Source organism: Aethalodelphis obliquidens, unplaced genomic scaffold (genome assembly GCF_003676395.1).
Source record: "Aethalodelphis obliquidens isolate GAN/ISIS:26980383/991018 unplaced genomic scaffold, ASM367639v1 scaffold66, whole genome shotgun sequence".
NCBI classification, from domain to species: domain Eukaryota; kingdom Metazoa; phylum Chordata; class Mammalia; order Artiodactyla; family Delphinidae; genus Aethalodelphis; species Aethalodelphis obliquidens.
Window position 1 is genome coordinate 6948457 of NW_020838010.1, and position 24953 is coordinate 6973409.

General features: G+C 35.5%; 1 protein-coding gene, 1 non-coding gene and 1 pseudogene across 2 annotated transcripts in view; 1 reads left to right on the forward strand and 2 right to left on the reverse strand.

Annotated features, from left to right (window-relative positions):
- The window catches only part of LRCH2 (leucine rich repeats and calponin homology domain containing 2), a 94258-nt gene that overhangs the window by 7056 nt on the left and 62249 nt on the right, over window positions 1-24953 (reverse strand). The window contains exons 13-20 of the mRNA XM_027089546.1: window positions 20779-20827; window positions 20584-20700; window positions 11686-11730; window positions 8618-8668; window positions 6301-6358; window positions 5427-5539; window positions 5108-5245; window positions 4877-4954 (exon numbers count right to left, since the gene is read on the reverse strand). Of these exons, the coding sequence (XP_026945347.1) occupies window positions 4877-4954; window positions 5108-5245; window positions 5427-5539; window positions 6301-6358; window positions 8618-8668; window positions 11686-11730; window positions 20584-20700; window positions 20779-20827 (649 nt within the window). The remainder of the gene's footprint in view (window positions 1-4876; window positions 4955-5107; window positions 5246-5426; window positions 5540-6300; window positions 6359-8617; window positions 8669-11685; window positions 11731-20583; window positions 20701-20778; window positions 20828-24953) is intronic.
- On the reverse strand, window positions 8157-8285 carry LOC113611035 (small nucleolar RNA SNORA35). The gene has a single exon (XR_003429331.1). It is a non-coding gene; the product is annotated as a small nucleolar RNA SNORA35 (small nucleolar RNA).
- On the forward strand, window positions 14562-14795 carry LOC113610991 (ATP synthase subunit f, mitochondrial pseudogene; annotated as a pseudogene).

Genomic DNA, 24953 nt, shown 5'->3' on the forward strand with positions numbered 1-24953 from the left:
CAATAGCCAGGAGATGGAAGCAACCTAAGTGTCCATCATCGGATGAATGGATAAAGAAGATGTGGCACATATATACAATGGAATATCACTCAGCCATAAAAAGAAACGAAATTGAGTTATTTGTAGTGAGGTGGATGGACCTAGAGTCTGTCATACAGAGTGAAGTAAGTCAGAAAGAGAAAGACAAATACCATATGCTAACACATATATATGGAATTTAAGAAAAAAAATGTCATGAAGAACCTAGGGGAAAGACAGGAATAAAGACACAGACCTACTAGGGAATGGACTTGAGGATATGGGGAGGGGGAAGGGTAAGCTGTGACAAAGTGAGAGAGTGGCATGGACATATATACACTACCAAATGTAAAATAGATCGCTAGTGGGAAGCAGCCGCATAGCACAGGGAGATCAGCTCGGTGCTTTGTGACCACCTAGAGGGGTGGGATAGGAAGGGTGGGAGGGAGGGAGACGCAAGAGGCAAGATATATGGGAACATATGTATATGTATAACTGATTCGTTTTGTTATAAAGCAGAAACTAACACACCATTGTAAAGCAATTATACTCCAATAAAGATGTTAAACAAAAAAATGAGCTTGTGAAAAAACTAGAACTCAGGCCCACCAGACCTACTGAATCACAATCTGCACTTTTACAATCTCCCCAGTGTACCAGTGTACCCATGAATAGTTGAAAGGTACATTTCTACCTCCACATGTCTTTTCTGTCTGAGAAATAAACACATTTTATCCAGTTTCATATAAATAAAACACTCAAAAATGCAAAAAATAAAAAAATATTCTACACTTAGACCGCTGCCCAACTCTGTGAATATACTAAAAATCATTGAATTATACACTTTAAATGGGTGAATTTTATGGTATGTTAATTATATCTCAATAATAATGTTTAAAAAAAAATGTGTGTAACCAATCCCAGGCCTAAAAAAAGATAACTTCAATCCATACTTTTCAACACATATAAAAATTAACTGGACCTGCACAGAAGGGGAGAGGTGGCACATCCAGACAGGGCCCTCAGGAGTGTGGAGTTCTGGAGTTTCGTACCATGTTGATGACAGGCTCTTAGTGCCCCAGCCAGGCCTCAGGGCTGTGCCTCTGAGGTGGGAGAGCCAAGTTCAGGACACTGGTCTATAAGAGACCTCCCAGCTCCACATAATATCAAACAGCGAAAATCTCCCAGAGATCTCCATATCAACACCAAGACCCAGCTCCACTCAACGACCAGCAAGCTACAGTGCTGGACACCCTATGCCAAACAACTAGCAAGACAGGAACACAACCCCACCCATTAGCAGAGAGGCTGCCTAAAATCATAATAAGGCCACAGACACCCCAAAACACACCACCAGACATGGACCTGCCCACTAGAAAGACAAGATCCAGCCTCATCCACCAGAACACAGGCACTAGTCCCCTCTACCAGGAAGCCTACACAACCCACTGAACCAACCTTAGCCACTGGGGACAGACACCAAAAAAAACGGGAACTATGAACCTGCAGCCTGCAAAAAGGAGACCCCAAACACAGGAAGATAAGAAAAACGAGAAGACAGAAGAACACACAGCAGATGAAGAAGCAAGATAAAAACCCACCAGACCAAACAAATGAAGAGGAAATAGGCAGTCTACCTGAAAAAGAATTCAGAATAATGATAGTAAAGATGGTCCAAAATCTTGGAAATAGAATGGAGAAAATACAAGAAACGTTTAACAAGGACCTAGAAGAACTAAAGAGCAAACAGCAGGGATGAAAAACACAATAAATGAAATGAAAAATTCTCTAGAAGGGATCAACAGCAGAATAACTGAGGCAGAAGAATGTATAAGTGACCTGGAAGATAAAACAGTGGAAATAACTACTACAGAGCAAAATAAAGAAAAAAGAATGAAAGGAATTGAGGACAGTCTCAGAGACCTCTGGGACAACATTATAGGCACCAACATTCGAATTACAGGCGTCCCAGAAGAAGAGGAGAAAAAGAAAGGAACTGAGAAAATCTTTGAAGAGATTATAGTTGAAAACTTCCTTAATATGGGAAAGGAAATAGTTAATCAAGTCGAGGAAGCACAGAGAGTCCCATTCAGGATAAATCCAAGGAGAAACACACCAAGACACATATGAATCAAACTATCAAAAATTAAATACAAAGAAAAAATATTAAAAGCAGCAACAGAAAAGCAACAAATAACACACGAGGGAATCCCCATAACGTTAACAGCTGATCTTTCAGAAGAAACTCTGCAAGCCAGAAAGGAGTGGCAGGACATATTTAAAGTGATGAAGGAGGAAAATCTAGAACCAAGATTACTCTACACAGCAAGGATCTCATTCAGATTTGATGGAGAAATTAAAAGCTTTACAGACAAGCAAAAGCTAAGAGAATTCAGCACCACCAAACCAGCTTTACAACAAATGCTAGAGGAACTTCTCTAGGCAGGAAACACAAGAGAAAGAAAAGACCTACAATAACAAACCCAAAACAATTAAGAAAATGGTAATAGGAACATACATATCAATAATTACCTTAAATGTCAATGGACTAAATGCTCCCACCAAAAGACACAGACTGGCTGAATGGATACAAAAACAAGACCCGTATATATATTGTCTACAAGAGACCCACTTCAGACCTAGGGACACATACAGACGGACAGTGAGGGTATGGAAAAGATATTCCATGCAAATGGAAATCAGAAGAAAGCTGGAGTAGCAATTCTCATATCAGACAAAATAGACTTTAAAACAAAGACTATTACAAGAGACAAAGAAGGACACTACATAATGATCAAGGGATCAATCCAAGAAGAAGATATAACAATTGTAAATATTTATACACCCAACATAGGAGCACCTCAATACATAAGGCAAATGCTAACAGACATAAAAGGGGAAATCGACACTAACACATTCATAGTAGGGGACTTTAACACCCCACTTTCACCAATGGACAGATCATCCAAAATGAAAATAAATAAGGAAACACAAGCTTTATTTGGTACATTAAACAAGATGGACTTAATTGATATTTATAGGACATTCCATCCAAAAACAACAAAATACACACTCTTTTCAAGTGCTCATAGTACATTCTCCAGGACAGATCATATCTTGGGTCACATATCAAGCCTTCGTAAATTTAAGAAAATTGAAATCGTGTCAAGTATCTTTTCTGACCACAATGCTATGAGACTAGATATCAATTACAGGAAAAAATCTGTAAAAAATACAAACACTTGGAGGCTAAACAATACACTACTTAATAACCAAGAGATCACTGAAGAAATCAAAGAGGAACTCAAAAAACACCTAGAAACAAATGACAATGGAAACACAACCACCCAACACCTATGGGATACAGCAAAAGCAGTTATAAGAGGGAAGTTTAGGGTAATACAATCCTACCTTAAGAAACAAGAAATATCTCAAATAAACAACCTAACCTTACACCTAAAGCAATTAGAGAAATAAGAACAAAAAACCCCAAAGTTAGCAGAAGGAAAGAAATAAAAATCAGATCAGAAATAAATGAAAAAGAAATGAAGGAAACAATACCAAAGATCAATAAAACTAAAAGCTGGTTCTTTGAGAAGATAAACAAAATTGATAAACCATTAGCCAGACTCATCAAGAAAAAAAGGAAGAAGACTCAAATCAATAGAATTAGAAATGAAAAAGGGGAAGTAAAAACTGACACTGCAGAAATACAAAGGATCATGAGAGATTACTATAAGCAACTATATGCCAATAAAATGGACAACCTGGAAGAAATGGACAAATTCTTAGAAATGCACAACCTGCCAAGACTGAACCAGGAAGAAATAGAAAATATGAACAGACCAATCACAAGCACTGAAATTGAAACTGTGATTAAAAATCTTCCAACAGGGCTTCCCTGGTGGCGCAGTGGTTGAGAGTCTGCCTGCCAATGCAGGGGACACGGGTTCGTGCCCCGGTCCAGGAAGATCCCACGTGCCGCAGGGCGGCTAGGCCCGTGAGCCATGGCCGCTGAGCCTGCGCGCCCGGAGCCTGTGCTCCGCAACGGGAGAGGCCACAACAGTGAGAGGCCCATATACCGCAAAAAAAAAAAATCTTCCAACAAACAAAAGCCCAGGACCAGATGGCTTCACAGGCGAATTCTATCAAACATTTAGAGAAGAGCTAACACCTATCCTTCTCAAACTCTTCCAAAATATAGCAGAGGGAGGAACACTCCCAAACTCATTCTATGAGGCCACCATCACCCTGATACCAAAACCAGACAAAGATGTCACAAAGGAAGAAAACTACAGGCCAATATCACTGATGAACATAGATGCAAAAATCCTCCACAAAATACTAGCAAACTGAATGCAACAGCACATTAAAAGGATCATACACCATGATCAAGTGGGGTTTATTCCTGGAATGCAAAGATTCTTCAATATACGCAAATCAATCAATGTGATACACCATATTAACAAATTGAAGGAGAAAAACTATGTGATCATCTCAATAGATGGAGAGAAAGCTTTCGACAAAATTCAACACCCATTTATGATAAAAACCCTGCAGAAAGTAGACATAGAGGGAACTTTCCTCAACATAATAAAGGTCATATATGACAAACCCACAGCCAACATCACCCTCAATGGTGAAAAACTGAAACTATTTCTACAATTACTTTAAAAGCAGCTTAAAATCATTCATTAGATAGCTGTTACAGTTGAAGCTGGGACTCAGTAGAAGGTACCAAGGGAAGGTATTCATTTTCATGTTCAGAAAGCATTACTCATTCCTACTGTGAAGAAGAATCCAGTTTGCATGCAATAAATTAATAATTAAATGATCATTTTGTTAGAAAAATAATTACCTGTGAGACACCCAGCTTTTTACAAGCATCAAGAAAATTTTCTACATTTCTTCGACATTTTGCCATGCTAAGTTTAGGCTGTAAAGTAAGATAAAAAGGTATATTTTCAGGTATATTTATACAAAATTAATAAAAACTGAAAATTAAATTTATTGAAGTATATTATTTAAAGATTGTTTCAAGAAGCTCTATCTTCCTTTAGAGAACTAACAAATTGCAGACAAAACTTACCACTGCTGGTGATGGCACATGAATACTAGCTACAGAGCGTGGCCTTATGTGATTGGCTAAATGGCAAAGAACAACCCCATCCATCAGTGCAGCTCCAATGTCATCAGGCAAAATTACTTTTAACCTGGATTCGAGATTCTACAAAAGAAACAGGTATAAATCACAGATATTCTATCTAAACATATATGTTATATATTTATACAACTAACCATTATGTAATCTAAAATTTTAAAGAGTACTGAAAATAAAATATACCTTGTTAATTTTCCACATTAAACCCATTTCTATAAAGGAGACCTGAAAGGTCAATATGACTTACATTGCGAAGTTGTCGTATTTGCTCTCGTTCTTCCCGTAGATGTTCCATCTTTCTTCTCATTGTAAAACCTGGATCTGCTGCCCCATATTCCTGACGAGATGAGCGGCTAAAAGCTATAAAACAGAAATTTCCTAGCTTATTACAAAGCTAACAGGAAGGATCAACCATCGGTGGGGAAAGAGACATGATAAAAAGAACCAGAACAAAATGACATAAAACACTATTATTATTAATAAATTCTAAATATTTTTTACAGAATATAACTGAAATCTGCTTATTTGCATAATTGAAAGTAACAGGGAAGACAAGTGTAACAATTTCTACCACCTATACATGTTCTTACTTAAACATATATTATTAGAAACTTATGATCCAGGTTAAGAATTATTACTGAACACAAATCAGCCTTTATTATCTTTAAAGAAAAAGGAAATTATTCTTGAAGGTCAATACAGTTATTCACGAATAAAAACTATAATTCAATACCTTGCCAAGTAACATGGATCCATTTTCTTTTGGGCTTGCCAAATGCGAAAAGATCCCTTTTTAAAACCACAATATAATGGAGTGCTATAATTTCAAACAGTGTTTGGTCTGCTGGCAGAGTGGTCATTCTAATAGCAGTCACAGTAGAGTAGAAATAAGACTGCAGTATATCTAAGGCAAAAAGCTGAGGTTTCAGGAGCTTGAAAGTAAAGAGGAAGAAAGAAATGGGGAATGGGAATTGGAAAGACAAATAAGGTTAAGAGAAAATTACTTTTAGGAGAGGGGAAAGAATCTATGTGTACTTAAAACTATGGAATCAATCCCATTTAAGCTGAGAAACTCGTTTCATATATAGCCAATAAATTTTACTTGCAGAATATATATTTACCTGATCTAGGCTTCAAGCCAAAGGGACCATGTGAAAAAGCATCAGTTCTATCATAATCCTAAAAACAAAAAACAAATAAAACCTCTTTTCTTTCAAAATAATCAAGGTAGTTATTCATATCCATTCCAATTTTGAGAAGTATTTTTTTCCATGATTAGTGTAGTAGAGAAAGGTAAACTGCATTTCAATTCAAATTGATATATTTCACTTCTAAAAGGTCTATAAATATTTGCTAATTGACTTCTCCCTCATAGTATAAGGAAAATGAAAATTATTGAAGCATATAAAATAGGTATTTTTTGAATGAAGAACCAGATTAAAGTCTCCCCCAAAATGAAAAAAAGCTTCAATGAAAAGATAAGTGAAATTAGTAAAACTTACTCAGTACCTACTTTGGACTTGACCCTTAGTGGATAATCTGAGGCAAATATACACATTCATACTAATAGGGGCTGCAGAGTGATACATAATAAAGTATTATTTCTTCTATCTGAATGCACATTGTTTCAAAGTGCTTTCACACAGTAGTGTGCTTTGGAAAGAACTGTGGTATATTTTAAAAATCTGAACTTAGAGTCAGAAAGTTTAGGCTAAGCCTTGAGCAAAACATTTAATTTCTCTGTAACTGTTCCTTCATCTTTAAAATGGGATGTTGTAAAGATTAAGTGAGATAACTAAAAGAAAACACTTTGTAAATTATAAGATGGAAAGATAATGTAATTTTAGCAGCATCTTATTTAATCTGTACAACAACTGAAGTAGCCAGAGTTTGGGCTTCAGTCACTTCTCTACCATTTATCGACTGGAGTCTTTAAGAAAAGTTATCAGTCTCTGCAGCTGTAAAATGATGAGTATACTACCCAGCTCATGGGACTGCTCTTAGGTTTAAATGTATAGGCAAGCACTTTGTTAATAGTAAAGCACTATACTATAGTACAATTATACTAATTGTTTTTATCATTTTCCTTTCACAGATGAAACTAAAACAATCAGAATTCTGTTGACTCTCTTAATTTTCTGATTAACATATGATAAGCAATTCAAGTTGAAAGTCAGTTGAGCTACTAAAATACATGCTCACCACCCTATCCCTCTACAAGCCTCAGTTTGTCTTGATTACTTCGGTTAAAGTGTTATGAATTTCCAGACAAAATTTTCACTTATCCAAATGTAAGGAAAAATGTATTATAAAAGCAATATAATTTATTTGAGAAAACTGGCACTGATACTCTCCCCATGAGCACAGATCATAAAATCATAAAGTACCTAGTTAAATAAGGCAGCACTTACATTTGTTATAACTGTAAGTAAAAAAAGGATTTACAAAAGCATGTGACAAAGACTAATTTTAGGATATCCTAATTTAAATTATTTTCTAAAAGAATGCAAACCATTTTCCTGCCATATAAATAATTTAGAAACATATTTATAAAATTAATGTCCACGTCCATTTAACAGTTTTATAATGCAACTCACCCAAAACAATAGACAAAGAATCCTGGCTTTTTAAAAAATTAACATCACCTAAATAAGATGAAATACTGGCTAATTAACCAAAGTTATATGGTGAATTTGGATCATCCAAACGTTTAGACAAAGTTCTGAATTCACCAAATGAACACATAATCATCTATTTACTAATGCCAATACACTTTTAGAATACTAAAGTAATCTGAAGTAGAAGAGATACTGTTTAGAATTTTTTAAATTTATCTCTTATTGTGAAGCAATAGGTTTAACTAAATTAGAAGAGTTAATCATTCAAACCACCAAAGTATTTGATTGAGATCTCAGAAACTCTAACTTTCATCTACCCCTTCTCCCCATGCTCCTCCTTAGGTCTAAGATGCTAGGAAAGGTGTACCCTCCTGTCGATAGGAACAACCCACTACAGGGATGTTTCTCGTGGAAAAAGGAAGTTTTTCTTGCATTGCTTTCAGACCTAACTGGTTATGAGAAAAACCAAAGGCCATTGCACAATGCTGAAGTACTTTTTTCAAATTTAAAATCTGAAAGCTGTTCTTATCATTGATTTCAAAATATGGATGAATTATAAAACATAAAAAAATGTATAAAGTGAATTATTTTCTGTAATCTATAGGCATTTTTCAATAACTAATTTAAGTGATATTGATTATGAATATTTGTTCAAAAATATAGTGTTCTTAGAATTTTTTATAGGCTAGGTTTGTATAAATTAACCTACTATGGATTTTTAAATATGGGTGAATAAATTACACTTAAAAAAAAGAAAGATGAGGTTAGAGAGAAGAGACAAAGAAACCTATGTAAACACATTTAAAAACAGAACTTGTACCTCAGATGATACTGGAGATTGTGGTGACATATTAGCATTATCACTGTCTTGCTAAAATATAAAAACAAGAAGATGAAAGATGAAATTAAAATATGAATGATGATTTAGACATATAAAAGGAAAACTGAAAATTTTTTGATTAACTACTAAAGGAAGAATCTGGAAAATGCCATCTACCACCTTGCCAAAGTGTGATCTGTGGACCAGTAGCATCAGCATCCTCTGGGAGCTTGTTAGAAATGCAGAATCTCAGGCCCCACCCAAGACCTACTGAATCAGAATCTGTATTTCAGGTGATTCATAAGCCTTTAAAGTTTTAGAAGTAGTATCTACTTACATCAAATATTTTCTTATATATTTCCTTTAAATATCACAAATGAAAAACCTTTCTATATTTCTTAGAAAAGAGCCATGTGTTAAGATTAATTCCTGATGGGAAATGGCAACAATATGTTACAATCTGAGACAGGTACATGGAAGCATGCAAAAATTCCATCACGCCAAATAATAACATTTACCTGGAAAATTATGTGTATCTAACATAGGCTTAGAAATAATGACAAAGAATTAATTGAATTGCATAAAATACTACTAAATGGTCCATGTTTTTTCAATGATTACTACTAAACAAATACAAAATTCTTAACATTTAATCTTGAATATGCATACCACAGACGACATGTATTCATCATCAACAAATGATTACTATCTACTATATGTCAGACACTGGTGCTAGACACTGGGAACACTGAAATTTGGTAAAATATCATCCACTCAAGGATCTCTCAGTCTAGGGGGAAAACAGATTCATTTACATGGGTAGTACAACCTTCTCAGTATAAGGATAGAGCTATGCATGATATATTATGAGGCACAGATAAGGGGCACTTGGGAAAACAGTGGGGGGGGGTGGATAAAATCAAGTTTCCTGAGAAACTAAAAAACTGAGTAGATGTTTAACAATATTCCAAGATGAGAGGACAACAAGGACAAAGGCACAGAAGTAATAACAGCCAGGACATGGAAGCAACCTAAATGTCCATTGACAGATGAATGGATAAAGAAGATGTGGCACATGTATACAATGGAATATTACTCAGCCATAAAAAGAAATGAAATTGAGTTATCTGTACTGAGGTGGATGGACCTAGAGTCTGTCATACAGAGTGAAGTAAGTCAGAAAGAGAAAGACAAATACCATATGCTAACACATATATATGGAATATAAGAAAAAAAATGTCATGAGGAACACTCTTGCACTGTTGGTGGGAATGTATATTGATACAGCCACTGTGGAGAACAGTATGGAGGGTCCTTAAAAAACTACACATAGAACTACCATATGACCCAGCAATCCCACTACTGGGCATATACCCTGAGAAAACCATAATTCAAAAATCATATGTACCCCAATGTTCATTGCAGCACTATTTACAATAGCCCAGAGATGGAAACAACCTAAGTGTCCATCATCGGATGAATGGATAAAGAAGATGTGACACATATACACAATGGAATATTACTCAGCCATAAAAAGAAACGAAATTGAGATATTTGTAGTGAGGTGGATGGACCTAGAATCTGTCATACAGAGTGAAGTAAGTCAGAAAGAGAAAAACAAATGCCGTATGTTAACACATATATATGGAATAAAAAAAAATGTTTCTTTAGAACCTAGAGGCAGGACAGGAATAAAGATGCAGATGTAGAGAATGGACTTGAGGACATAGGGAAGGGGAAGGGGAGGCTGGGATGAAGTGAGAGAGTAGCACTGACATATATACACTACCAAATGTAAAATGGATAGCTAGTGAGAAGCTGCTGTATAGCACAGGGAGATCAGCTTGGTGCTTTGTGCCCACCTAGAGGGGTGGGATAGGGAGGGTGGGAGGGAGGCTCAAGAGGGAGGGGATATGGGGATATATGTATATGTATAGCTGATTCACTTTGTTGTACAGCAGAAATTAACACAACATTGTAAAGCAATTATACTCCAATAAAAATGTTTTTAAAAAAGCAATAAATGTAAGGATGAGTGCAGAAAACCTTGTAATTCCACATTTTTGGACAGTATGGTGAAAGGAAGGCAAATTGTGAGTTGAGGCTGATGTGGTAAGCAGGAGCTTAATGAAGAAGGACCTTGAATTTACCTTCTAAGTGATGAGGAGACAGTGAAGGTTTCTAAGCAAGGGAATGGCCTGATCATATTTGTGTTCTTTGAAACAGTCATTTGCAGCAGAGAGGTGAATGGACTGGAGAGAGGGAGAAGATCAAGGATGCTATTGCAGTAATACAGGCAAGAAATGAGGAGGGCCTGTGCCAGAGCAGAAATGCAGGTGGGGAATGTATTCAGAATATTTCTGTATCAAAAAAAAAAAGGTTTTGGTAACTGATTAGATATTGAAGCAGGCAGGACCAAAGTGGATATAATATATAAAGGGACAGGGAAAATACCCAAGCTGAACTTCTAGCTCAGGTACAACAAACGTTTTTTTGGTGATTCCATTTCCTAAAATTAAAGGAGTTTTCAGAAACCCTGCCAAGTATCCAACATCAAATGAATTACCAATCCTTCCAAACAAAAATACACAAAGCTTAAGTATTCATGGTGATGAGACTGTATCATTTCAAAAATGCCAGGCTGCTGTACAGCTTAAAATGATGAGGTAGAAAAATTTATAGTAATGCACAAACTGTAGAAATCTAATTTTAAGTGTTGAAATAGTATACAGAGCTGTGAAAAGAGATTAACAAATTCCAAAGGAAAAATCTCAATTGACCACCAGGTTGATTTAAGAAGATAAAATATAGGAAAATGTAAAATTTTTAAATTAATTAGTTTCAAGATGAATCTTAATAAAATTCTAAAGCTGAACTACAAAGGACAGATGGAAATTACATGATTAAATTAATAATTGTCTAACGATGCTCAGTTTTTATTATTGGAAAAAACTTGTGCATTAAATCAATAACAAACTGAAAGATGAATTATATTTTACTCTGATTGAGCCAACTACATGTGAAAGTAAATATTTTAAACAATTGCTAATATTACCCTGTTTTCTCACCTCATCGTTGTCATTGCCACTTGAACTCTTCCTTGATGATTTATACTGAAAAATATTTAAATCACATTATTTTATTTTTCCTTGAACAAATAAATTCTCTAAGTAGTAAATTATATATGAGGTTTATTCACATTTTGGTACTTTTATTAAATTATCTAAATTATATATAAAATGTAAATTATATGTAAAGATAAATAAACTGTTTAATTACATAACCAGTTTAAACAGTCCTACTACTTACTAATAGCTAACACAAAACAGTACTTCCTATGTGCAAGGCATTGTTCTAAGTACATACGTCAAGTAACATTTCCTTCCTAAACCAATCCATTTCCCATTCATTCAGGTTTGCTATCTGAGTGCTGTCTTAAATCCTCCTTTTTCTTAATCCACTATTTACAAAACATCAAGAAGTCAATTCTTTCTGTAATCTCTCTCAGACTTACTTCTTCTGAATTCTCTCAAATATTATTCTATTCTAGGCCCCACTATCTCACGCCTAGCCTGTAATCTCACCAGTCAAAAATGTCATCCATTTTTAAGAAACCTACTGATTTTAGGTTAAAAAAATACTATATTAAGTGTATATATTGACTATACAATAACAGTAACAGTGATAATAACACTTATACCAGTGCTTACTATACACCGCGCACTGATTGAAGTGTGTTACATGTATGAACCCATTTAATATTCTTAACCCTGAGGTAAATAGTATTGGGTTGGCCAAAAGGTTCATTCAGTTTTTTCTGTAAGATGGCTCTAGCAGCACTTAGTTGTCTTTAACTTCATTCAAAACAATTTTGTTAGATTGTATGTGACAGCTGTCATATCAGCTTGCATTTTAAAAAAGACTTATCAAAATTGGTAAATTTTTGTATAGCCATTTTAATATTAAAGATGGAACAGGGCTTCCCTGGTGGCACAGTGGTTGAGAGTCCGCCTGCCAATGCAGGGGACACGGGTTCGTGCCCCGGTCCGGGAAGATTCCACATGCCATGGAGCGGCTGGGCCCATGAGCCATGGCCGCTGAGCCTGTGCGTCCGGAGCCTGTGCTCCGCAACGGGAGAGGCCACAACAGTGAGAGGCCCGTATACCGCAAAAAAAAAAAAAAAAAAAAAAAAAGATGGAACAAAAGAGCAACATTTTCAGCATATTATGCTTTGTTATTTCAAGAAAGGTAAAAACGCAACCAAAATGCATAAAAAGGTTTGTGCAGTGTATGGACAAGGTGCTGTGACTGATCGAACGTGTCAAAAGTGGTTTGCAAAGTTTTGTGCTGGAGATTTCTTGCTGGACTATGCTCCACAGTCGGGTAGGCCAATTGGAGTTGATAGCGATCAAATTGAGACATTAACCGAGAACACTCAACATTATACCACGCAGGAGATAGCTGACATACTCAAAATATCCAAATCAAGTGTTGAAAATCATTTGCACCAACTTGGTTATGTTAATCGCTTTGATGTTTGGGTTCCACGTAAGTTAGGTGAAAAAAACCTTCTTGACCGTATTTCTGCATGCGATTCTCTACTTAAACGTAACGAAAACGTTTTGTTTTTAAAACAAATTGTGACAGGAGATAAAAAGTGGATACTGTATAATAATGTGGAATGGAAGAGATCGTGGGGCAAGCAAAATGAAACACCACCAACCATGCCAAAGGCTGGTCTTCAACCAAAGAAGGTGATGTTGTATATATGGTGGGATTGGAAGGGAGTCCTCTATTATGAGCTCCTTCCGCAAAACCAAACGATTAATTCCAACAAGTACTGCTCCCACTTAGACCAACTGAAAGCAGCACTCAATGAAAAGCGACCAGAATTAGTCAACAGAAAACGCATAATCTTCCATCAGGATAACGCAAGACCCCATGTTTCTTTGATGACCAGGCGAAAACTGTTACAGCTTGGCTGGGAAGTTCTGATTCATCCGCCATATTCAGACATTGCACCTTTGGGTTTCCATTTATTTAGGTCTTTACAAAATTCTCTTAACGAAAAAAATTTCAATTCCCTGGAAAACTGTAAAAGGCACCTGGAACAGTTCTTTGCTCAAAAAGACAAAAAGTTTTGGGACGATGGAATTATGAAGTTGCCTGAAAAATGGGAAAAAGTAGTGGAACAAAAAGAGTGAATATGTTGTTCAATAAAGTTCTTGGTGAAAATGAAAACTGTGTCTTTTTTTTTTAATTAAAAACCAAAGGCACTTTTTGGCCAACCCAGTATTATCTCCATTTTATACTAAGGCACAGAGGTAATATGCTTAATATCACAAATTCTAGAATGTAAAACAGTGCTTGTTTTTAGGAGCAGGAATCAAGGAAATACAGTTATGACAACCACTAAAGTTCTTCTGATTCCTCCTCGCCAGTAATTATCCTGCAAATCAGTGGCAGATTGACCTTTTCAAAATACTACGTGCAACTCATGACTCTTCTGTTGAAAAAACCTAACTTTCAGATTATGTCCAAATTTCTCTGCCTGGCATTCAAGGTTCTAGTTAATAGCCCCCTTTACTTATGCAGCATTATCTTCCATAACTCTTGGAAAAATAGATAACCTACCTGATAGCTCAACCACAAACTGGAGGATGAGCAGCATTAGGGATGACAAATACAAGACCTAAATTCCTCCACTGTCTCTCCTATGACTTATGACAACTATCACTAATCTACCAAGGTGCTCTTTACAGCTGATTCCAGACATAGCCTCAATATACTTTCAATCCAATGTTCCAGATAGCCACTGAATAGAGTTGACATGTGTGAATAAACCTATTTGCCATCCTTAGGCACAATGTCACTGACGGCACTTGTTCTTGTTCTACTTCAACAAAAAAGTGACATTTAGACAGTTGGACACCAGGACCCCAAGATGGCATCAGGCATACTAGTGAAGGAGAAGAAACTCATGGATGTCAAAACAGGGGAGCTGCCCAAGCTTGATACTGATGCAGGATTTCACCCCTAAAGGCACTGCTGGAGAGCTTCAAAGAGGTTACTATGAGTATTACAAGTATTTCACTGGACTTTCCATGCTTATGTGCTTTTCAACTACTGCCTTTCTTACAAGGAACTCAAACATGAGCAGTTATGCAAGTACCACTGAAAAGGAGGACGCAGTCTGCATTCCTGACCATGACCTTCTTTGCCCAGCAGCCCTGATCTTTGCTGAGTCCTTTCATATCCTAATTGAGAATTAACATCTGAAAAAAGATGACTGGTAGGGACTTCCCTGGTGGTGCAGTGGTTAAGAATTCGCCTGCCAGTGCAGGGGACACGGGTTCGAGCCCTGGTCCGGGAAGATCCCACATGCCATGGAGCAACTAAGCCCGTGTGCCACAACCACTGAGCCTACACTCTAGAGCCCACGAGCCACAACTACTGAGCCCATGTGCCACAACTACTGAAGCCCAGGCACCAATAGCTCATGTTCTGCAATGAGAAGCCACCTCAGTGAGTAGCCCCCACTCGCCACAACTAGAGAAAGCCCGTGCATAGCAACGAATACCCAACACAGCCAAAAATAAATAAATAAAATAAATAAATTTATTTAAAAAAAAGATGACTGGTAGAAAAACAAAAAACAAAAGAATGACATTTTAGTGAATAATAAGCTAATATTTATTAGTGTATACTCTGTGGCAAGTGCTGTTCTAAGCACTTTATATTATTAAATAATTCAGTAGTTATAATAATCCTATGAAGGAAGATACTATTAGAGTCATCTGAAGATAAAAAAAAAAAATAATAAGCTCAGCAAGATTAGATAATTTGCCAAAGTCACTCAGTTAGTAGATATCTAAGTAAGGACTGGAACCAAAGTGGTTTGATTTCTGAGGTCAAAGCTCTTAACCACTATGCTATACTCTCATCCCTAAATCTTAAATGATTAGTAGGGATTTTTCAGGAATAAAAGAATGGGCATGCTCAGAAGAAGGAAAGCACAAAGGAATAAAAAAGCTCAGCCTATGTAAAAAAGAGTAGCTAGTAACGAGTGAATTGTGGCAGGTAATAAAACTTAAAGAAGTAGGTAAGGATGGCCATGAAGTTTTTTAAAAGTCCAAATTTTATGTAATTTATAATGGGGAGCCAATAAAGAATTTTAAGCCAGGGATTTCTCTAAGGACTGTGAAACTAGAGAAAGGGGGACCATTAAGAAGTTATTACAATTGCCCAGACAAGAAAGAATGAGGGTTCCAACAAAAGCAAGGACAGTAGATATGGAGAAGAAGTAATGAATTGGAGAAAGATGCATAATTAGCATCCTGATGACCAATAAGGTAAGAAGAAAGAAAGAAAGCAAAATCAAGGAGGACTGAGGTATAGAGCTTAGAGAACTGGGTGGGTAATACTACTACTAACTAAAATAAAGAACAGAGAGGAGGAGCAAGTTCCATGGTGGTGCGGCAGGAGGGGGAGACATATTGATTTGAAATACATGGCATCCAGACAATTAGAAACACAGGTACAGAGAACAGGAAAAAAAAGTTACGAGATGTAACTTTAGACCCAGGAGAATATGAGACATCTGGAATCATAAAAGCTTCAGAGAGAGTAACAAAAGATGAGACCCCTAAAAACAAGCAGAAGAAAAATCAGAAGAAAAGTTAGCCAGGAGCATCAAAAAGAAAAAAGAAGAATCAAGGAAGGAAAATGAGGCAGAAACCAAGCAAGGAGTTTTGAGAAGAAAGATGTGGTCATCACTGTCAAATGCTACACTAGATTTTGCCATTAGGAGGTACATGTTAGGCTCTAGTGAGGGGCTATTTCCATGGAGAAATGGAGGTAAAAGACAGACTGCAGTGGGTTAAGGAGTGATCGGAAACTGCAGATCTAGAAATGGCAAGTTTGGCCCTAGAAGAAAACAAAGAGATAAGGCAACAGCTGAAAGGGGAATCAGGGATAATGGTAGAGGTCTGAGCACATTTATAAGATGGAAGGTAAAGAGAAAGGACATAGAAGAGTGAACGGATAATTGATAAAGGAAAGAAACAGAGGATGATACAGTCGAGAACTTAATGAGGCTTGTATTATTATTACTCAACTGCTATTCTAATTTAAAATATCCATTATACATGAAAACTTAGGAAGATACTTAGTTTTGCATTACTGCACATATTTAAAGGTCCTAAAATCCAAATCAGAATATATACATAGATTTTTAAATATTCTATAAGTCCAACTTCTTACTAATTCAACTCAGCTGTCAGTTAACATTAGTTGGAATAACTGAAGTTTTATTATATCTAAATTCAAATACTACAATAAAGGCCTGTTCAGAAACACAAAGATCAGTTCATCTCTGAAGCTTATATTAATTTCACAGAAGGGACAGTACTTGTGCACAAACTCTGACTCAGAACAAATCAGGTTATTTCAGAAGACCAGTTGGCTTCCCTATTCCGGTATAAAATTAACCATGGTCAGAGAAAATATACAAAAATATTTTCCTTGGGGTTAGCCATTAAGTTAAAATATTGTACTATATTTATGAAATCAGATATGTATTTTAAGAGTCATTATAATGTTTTATCACAAAAGTAGTGAGATACATTTGATGACAAATATATATGGCATTTAAATAAATCAAATAAGCCTTAAAACTAATTTGGTATAGTTATTCTGATTTTTTTTAACTTTATTTAGAAATGAATCATCAAATGCATTTAGAAATTTGTGTTGTCATTCTTACAAGAAATTAAAGCTACTAATTTACATTGAACATTGTCGAAAAAAGGTTAGATTTTCATACTTTGTTGTATATCTTATTCAAATGATATTAATAAATTTCTGTAAAAGATTTTTGTAAGGAACGGCACCAAAAACAGAGGAGAGCTTAAACAAGCTTTATTTGGGAACGCTCCCGGGCGAGGTTCACTGGTCCGAGAGAAAGGGGCCAGAGAAGTCGCGCCCAGGTGTGGGCACGAACAAAATTTATAGGGGCGGACGCAGGGCAGGTGCTTGCTGTGTGAAGCAGCCCTTTTTTGGTAATCTCTCGGGTGTTGTGGCAATGTCAGGTGTCGGTTGCCTCAGCCTCAGAGCCGTTGGTTCCGCCCCTCGGGGAGCGGGAAGACCGGGGCCGAGTGGTGTGGCAATGTCAGGTGTCGGTTGCATCAGCCACTTTGGCAGGGGTTCCGTCTGGCTCCCTGGGCCCTTCCCCGGACCTGCTGGCCTTACAATTTTTAATAAAGTAATGTATTTTCTGGAATACTTTCACTCTGAGAAATGCAGTGATTTTACTTCAGCAACAATGACATTAAATTTTATTTACTAGAATAGTAATCTACACAAGAGCGGCTGGGAGTCTAAAAGAGTTAATATAACTCTCCTACAATGATTTACTTATATAATCTGACCTAAATTATCTTCTTACTCACATACTCTGGCCAATTATGTTGAAACTTTTTAAAATTTAGTTTCAGGGGCTTACCTGAAAAACATACCTCCCAAAATCAGTCCTAGCAACTATGAAACTGGAGAGCTAGATTTCACACACACACACACACACACACACACTTACTTTCAATAAATCTTCTAAATAACAGCATCATGAATAATTTACCATGGGACACAAACAAAGAAATCCTGTGGTTCAGTCATTTATATATGTTAGGATAAAGTTGCACAAAAGGTCTGTATGTTTCATAACAAAGCAAAGCTAAAGGAGCCATCACTGAGTGAGCTTAGTGATAATCTGATATATATCTCTAGAGTAGTATACTTCAACTATAAATCCAAATTAAGTTCAATACTATTATCTTATGAATAAGCCTTTTTATTCTTGAGATAAGTGATTAAGAGAAATTTCTTTTTGAAAGAAAGACACTTCATAGATAATATTTTAATCATGAAAATACTGGCAAATCTGAATAACCATTTTGACTTCACTTAGAGAGTAGTATCTCAGTTTTATAATTTTTTTTTAACACCTTTGGAAAAAACTGTTGACTTTATTTTTTTACAGTGTCCTAACACTGACATCTTCTGACTATTGAGGAGAACTACATGTCTCCTTAAAATATTTCCCAGTTACTGAAGCTTATCTTTGCACCTACTTTATTAACTATAGTAGAAATTAACATTTGTTGAATGATGATTATGGACTCTTCAGATATTATCTCCTTTGATCTCTTAGCAACTTAAAAAATAGCAATATTATGGAAGGTATACTTAAGCCATAAAAAATAAAATATTTATCAACAAATGATACTATTAAATCAAATAACTATTTTTTAAAGGTTCACTGAGGCTTCTATTAAGACTTTACTGAGAAGTTTACTTGAGTTACAATAAAATATTTAAAAGACAATAAAACTGTATTTATCTGAAAGTGTGTTCATTTGATATTAGGCTATCCACAGCAGATCAACAGGCAGCATAGCATAGGTTCTCGGTTCAAGTCTTGACTCAGCTGCTTATTAGCTAAGTGGCTTGGAGCATTTTACTTAGCCTCTTTGTGCCTTAATTTCCCCAACTATAAAATAGGAATGACAATAAATGCACTTACTTCTTACTAAGTGCCATGCAAGTATTTTGAAAAACAGTCAGAATTTGTATGCTTTTACTATACTAATAGATCAAATAAATATCAAATCTCTTTTATTAGTTAGAAATACTAAAATTTCTACCACATCATCAGTTATTCATCAAGTTTTATCTGTTAACAAATTTTCTTTAGTGAGTTTGTTCAAGTGCCATAAACTAAAAGAGGGGACTTACAAATTAATAAATGCCAGAATGCAAATATAACTGAAGATTTGTAAAGGGTACTGACCAGGATTCTGCTAAGAATGTCTTTCCTTTTTTCCCTATGTCTTTTATTTCTTCATTATCTCTCATATTGACCAGGTAACATAAGGCTCATTAAAAGGATTCAGTAATTATTTGTTGAAGGAGTAAACTTATCACAGACTAAGACATATAACATTTTTGCTTTGGTCATATGATACTACTTCCAAATGTATGTTACACTCCCGTAATAAGGAAACTGATCAATGTGCATAGAGACACACTTTTACCAAACTGAGAAAAGCATGAAATATAATCCTATTTATTAGTGATATAAACTTCAAATTACCTATAATTTAACCTAGAACTATGTATTTATGTATTTATTATTAGATAAAAATTAGGTTTTGGGAAACAGAAAAGGTCCACAAAAACAATAAAATTTGCTATGCATAGAGCAGGAGCTTGGTTGCACTGAGTCAGAAATTCCAATAACAAATTCTAACTAGTATTGAAGATTACTCCAGTTCTAATGACTGGCCACTATAAATACAGCAGACCTTAATCACAAATTAGACAATATTACAATATTTACAAAGGTGTACACAATGAAATTTCATTAAAACCCTTCTAACTAGAAATTTGAGATAATTCAGATGGTCTGAGCTTTTAATTTATCTAAGATAAAATGCCATCCTAAGAAATATATTAAGGTAATAAGAAAAGAAAATGGGGGAAAATGCTTTCAGGCATTTTTAGAATCATGTAAATAGCATTTATTTACATAGAAACAGTTAAATGCTAATTGTAAAAATGTGTCAACTCTTTACTGAAACAGATCCAATGGAAGACCTTTTTTGGGCAATTCTTTTAAAATACTATTACATATTGCTACAACTAGCAGTGTAGCAAACATTCATGTTTCTTGTAAAGTATCTGGCAAATCACAATTCACACTGATCTACTCTTAATTATTTTGAATTACTGAAATTTTATGGAAATAACTGGCTCATATATGTATACCACATACATGTAGGAAATCAAGATAAAATAACACATCTACTATACCTAACTAGAGAGTTATATTCTGTCATATTAATGTGAAACAAAATGGATAAAGTCAAAACTAATAATTACAGAGTAAATTTTAAAACTTAATAAAGTACCTTGAAATATTCTTTTCTAATCTGTTTGCTCCGCCTCCTTTCTTCACTCTGCCAGATTATAGGCTGAGATTCTGGCCACTGTTGTTCATCTATTTGATCCTTTTGACTTTCTAAGGGCTGTAATAAAATAATTTCTTTTAACTAAATAAATGAGAACAAAATATTAGATATAACAGTAATTTAATTTCTTCTTACCTGCCATGTGAGGGGTGATAATGGTGAATTAACTTCATCTGCTGAGACACTAAAAAATTAAAGATGCCTTAATATGTATATCTTAAGACATAGTCAAAACACAGGATATTTATTATATTAAAATAATTACCAAAAACTAAAAAAATAATAATAATTTCTTTAGATGATCTGTATGAAACTTCAAGTGGCCTAATATACATATAACTGGGGTTCCAGAATAAAATAACTCAGGTGACAGAAAGATATTTAAAGATAAATAAAGACCACAAATTTTCAAATTTCATGAAAACAATAAACCCACAAACTTGAGAAGCTCAATGAACTCCAAGCAAAAGAAATATGAGGAAAACTACAACAATATACATCATAATCAAATTAAAAGCAAATGATAAAGAGAAAATGTAAAAAGCAGCCAGAGAAAAAAGACACAATAGGTCCAGTGAAACGAATACTGACAACAGAGTTCTCACAGGAAACAACGCAATCCAGAAGACAGTAGAAAAACCTCTTTAAGGTACCAAAAGAAAACAAAAGTATCAACCTAGAATTTTATACTAGCAAAGATATCTTTCAAATATGAAGGTGAAATAAAGACTTTTTAATTTTGGCTGTGCTGCACAGCTTGTGGGATCTGAGTTCTCTGACCAGGGATTGAACCCAGGGCCACAGCAGTGAAAGCGCCAAGTCCTAACCACTGGATCACCAGGGAACCCCAAAGACTTTTTTAAACATTACAGAAACTGAAAGGATTCAACATCAGACCAGCAGTAAAAGTAATGTTAAAATATCTCTCTCAGGTAGAAGGAAAATGATATACATGGAAATACAGAGCTATACAAAGGAACAAAGGGCACTGGAGATGGTAACTAAAGGGGTAAAGATAAAAGACATTATTCGGATTATTTAAATCTCTTTAAAGAAACAATTGACTATTTAGAGCCAGAATAATAACAATGTAATATGTAACACAGAAGTAAAATGTATGGCAACAATACCACAAAGGCCAGGAGGGAAGAAACAGAAGTATACTCTTGTAAGGTTCTTATAGGACATATAAAATGACATAATAGCACTTGAAGGTAGACTGTGATAAGCTAAATATTATACTTTAAACCCTAAAACAATCACTAACATAACAACAAGTTGTAGCTAAATAAGCCCACAAAGGAGATAAATAGGAATTTTAAAATGTAATTCTAAAGACAGGAGAAAAAGAGGAAAGATGGCTACAAAGAATGGATAAGATAAAAATTAAACACACAATAATACAGTAGATTTAAATCCATGAATACCAATAGTTTCAATTAAATATTAACAATCTTAACACCACAATTAAAAGTCAGATTGTCAGATTTGATAGAAAAGGAAGATACTACCATATGCTAACAAGAAACCCACTTTCTCCATAAAGACACAAATAGGTTAAAAATAAAAGGAAGAAGAAAGATATATCATGTTGACACTAATCAAAAGAAAGCTGAGGGGCTTCCCTGGTGGCGCAGTGGTTGAGAGTCCGCCTGCCGATGCAGGGGACGCAGGTTCGTGCCCCGGTCCGGGAAGATCCCACATGCCGTGGAGCGGCTGAGCCCGTGAGCCATGGCTGCTGAGCCTGCGCGTCCGGAGCCTGTGCTCCGCAAGGGGAGAGGCCACAACAGTGAGAGGCCCGCGTACCACAAAAAAAAAAAAGAAAGCTGAGGTGACTATATAATATCAAAAAAGTACACTTCAGAGCAAAGAATATAACCAAGAATATTTAAAAAGTCATTTTATAATGACAAAGGTGTAAATTCACCAAAAGGACATTACAATCCTAAACATTTATGCATCTAATAACAGCTTCAGAATATATGAAGGAAAAATGAAAGAACTTTAAAGAGAAAGACAAATCCACAATTAGTGTTGGAGATTTCAAATAGTCTTCTCTTAATAACTGATAAAACCAACATTGTAGTGCGCCCAGGTGGTGCTGGGGTGGTAAAGACAAGAAATTAACAAATAAAGAAGTATATATTGAGAATGTCAGATGGTAAAAAAGTATATATTTACAATGTCAGACGGAATTAAGTTCTGTGGAGAAAAATAAAGCAGGATCTGGGAAAAGGGACAAAGGAGTGGAGGAGACATGCTCTTTTATATAAGTTGTTCAGGTAATCCCTTGCTGATGAAGTGAAATCTGAGCAGAAATGTGAAGACAGGGGAATAAGCCATATGATTATCTGCGAGGAAATCATTCCAGGCAGAGGCAAAAGCTTTGAAGGGGTGGGAAATGCTTGGAGTACTGGGAGTCAGCAAGGAGGCCAGTATAACTAGAGAAGAGCTAAACAGCAGGAAGAGCGTAGGAAGAGGAATACAGTAGGGAGCCAAATGATGTAGAGGTTCACAAGTCCTTAAAGGACTCTAGTTTTTACTCTGAATGAAATGGGAGGTCATTAGAGAATTCTGAAGAATGACATGATCTGATTTACATTTTTAAAATACCAATCTGATATATTTTTTTGAAAACAGACTAAAGGAAAGCAAGGGCAGAAAGGAGACCTGTTACCAGGCTGTTATAACTGAAGTAAGAGATTGCTAGGGCTAGGGTGGTAGGCATGGAGGTGGTAAGACATGATTAGATTCTCGGCATATTTTGAAGGCAGAGTCAACAAGATTTGCTAAAGGATTAGTTATGGGGTGTGAAAGAAAATTACAAGTTAAGGATGAATCTGAGGTTTTTGAGCTGAGCAACTAGAAAGATGGAGTTGACATTTTCTGAAATGGGGAAAAAGGCAGGAAGAGCAAGTTTAGAGGTACAAAGAGAAAGATTAAGAGTTATTTTGGAAAGTTAAGTTTCATATGCCTATTATACATCCAAGTGGAGGTGCTGAGTAGGTAACAGGTAATACAACTCTGCAGTGTGTACGTGTATGTACATACATACACACATGTACATGCAAATGTTCATGCACATATATAGAAAATTGGTTTAAAGGGGAAAAATACCAAAATATTAAGACTTCTCATCTCTGGGGAGTAGGATAAAAGATGATATTTATTTTTTCTTTGTGATAAAATTTTCCTATTGTTTTTAACAATAAAGCTACATTATTCTTATAATCAGGAAAAAACTAAAAGATTTTTCATTTTTTTAAAGAAGAAATTGGTGATTGTTCTGAAAATGAGAAAAGTGGAAGTAATAATTCTGTAAAAAAAAAAAAAAAAAAAAGGCCAGGATTGAATATCACAGTTTTGAAGTTTGGGTAGCTGGGGCTTTCTCAAGAGAATGTTATAAACCTGGTGAGAAAGCTTAAGACAGAAATGAAAGGAACTGAGAAAGAAGGTAATAACAGAAAGTTCAAGGACAACAAAATATGTAAGATAAAGAATCAGTATTCAAAAAGGGAGAGAGTGGGTTAAATCCAGTTAAATGAAATTTGACAGAGATGAATGTTTCTAGACTTGGGTATGAAAAGTTATCTTATGCCTGAACTGAATTCTAAAAGCCTAAGTGAAAAATGGAAGAAGAAAGGGTAATCCCAGCAGAGATACCAGGATATAGAACACAGAGATGTGAAACTATTTTGTAATAAAGAAAGGAGTACTACTATTCCTAGCCAGAAAAGGTGCCAGTGGAACAGTACATTGGATGAGGCTCTCAAGCTAGGCAGAAATTCACTTCAATCTTGTGGGTTAAGCCAAATGTTTTAAGCTTTATCCTAAAAGTTAGAAAGAACTATTAGAAGATAATAAATGGGAGTCACATAGTCAGGCTTTTGTTTTAGAACCATCACTCTTATACCACCAGTACAGAAAACAGATTTAAAGGTAGGCCAAATTCAAGAAAGGAGATATGTCTGGGGCCTGTTGCAGTGATCCAGGTGGAAAAGACGGGGGCTGAACCAACACAACCGTAATAGGAATGGAGAGATTGGGACAGACGCAAATAATGTTAAGACGCTATAGTTTTCTGTGACTGAATGGATTGGGAAGGGTGCATAAGAGAAAGGAATTTCCAATTATTCCAAAGTTGACTATATAAATAGTGGCACATTCACTCAGGCAAACTATACAAGAGAATAAACAGATTTGGGAAAAGTAAGTTCAGTTTAGACTGTGAGGTAGTTAGGAAAACATATCAGTGAAATGTATGCATCTGGAGCAAGCAAAGTGCTCTTGTTGCCATATATTAAGACTTG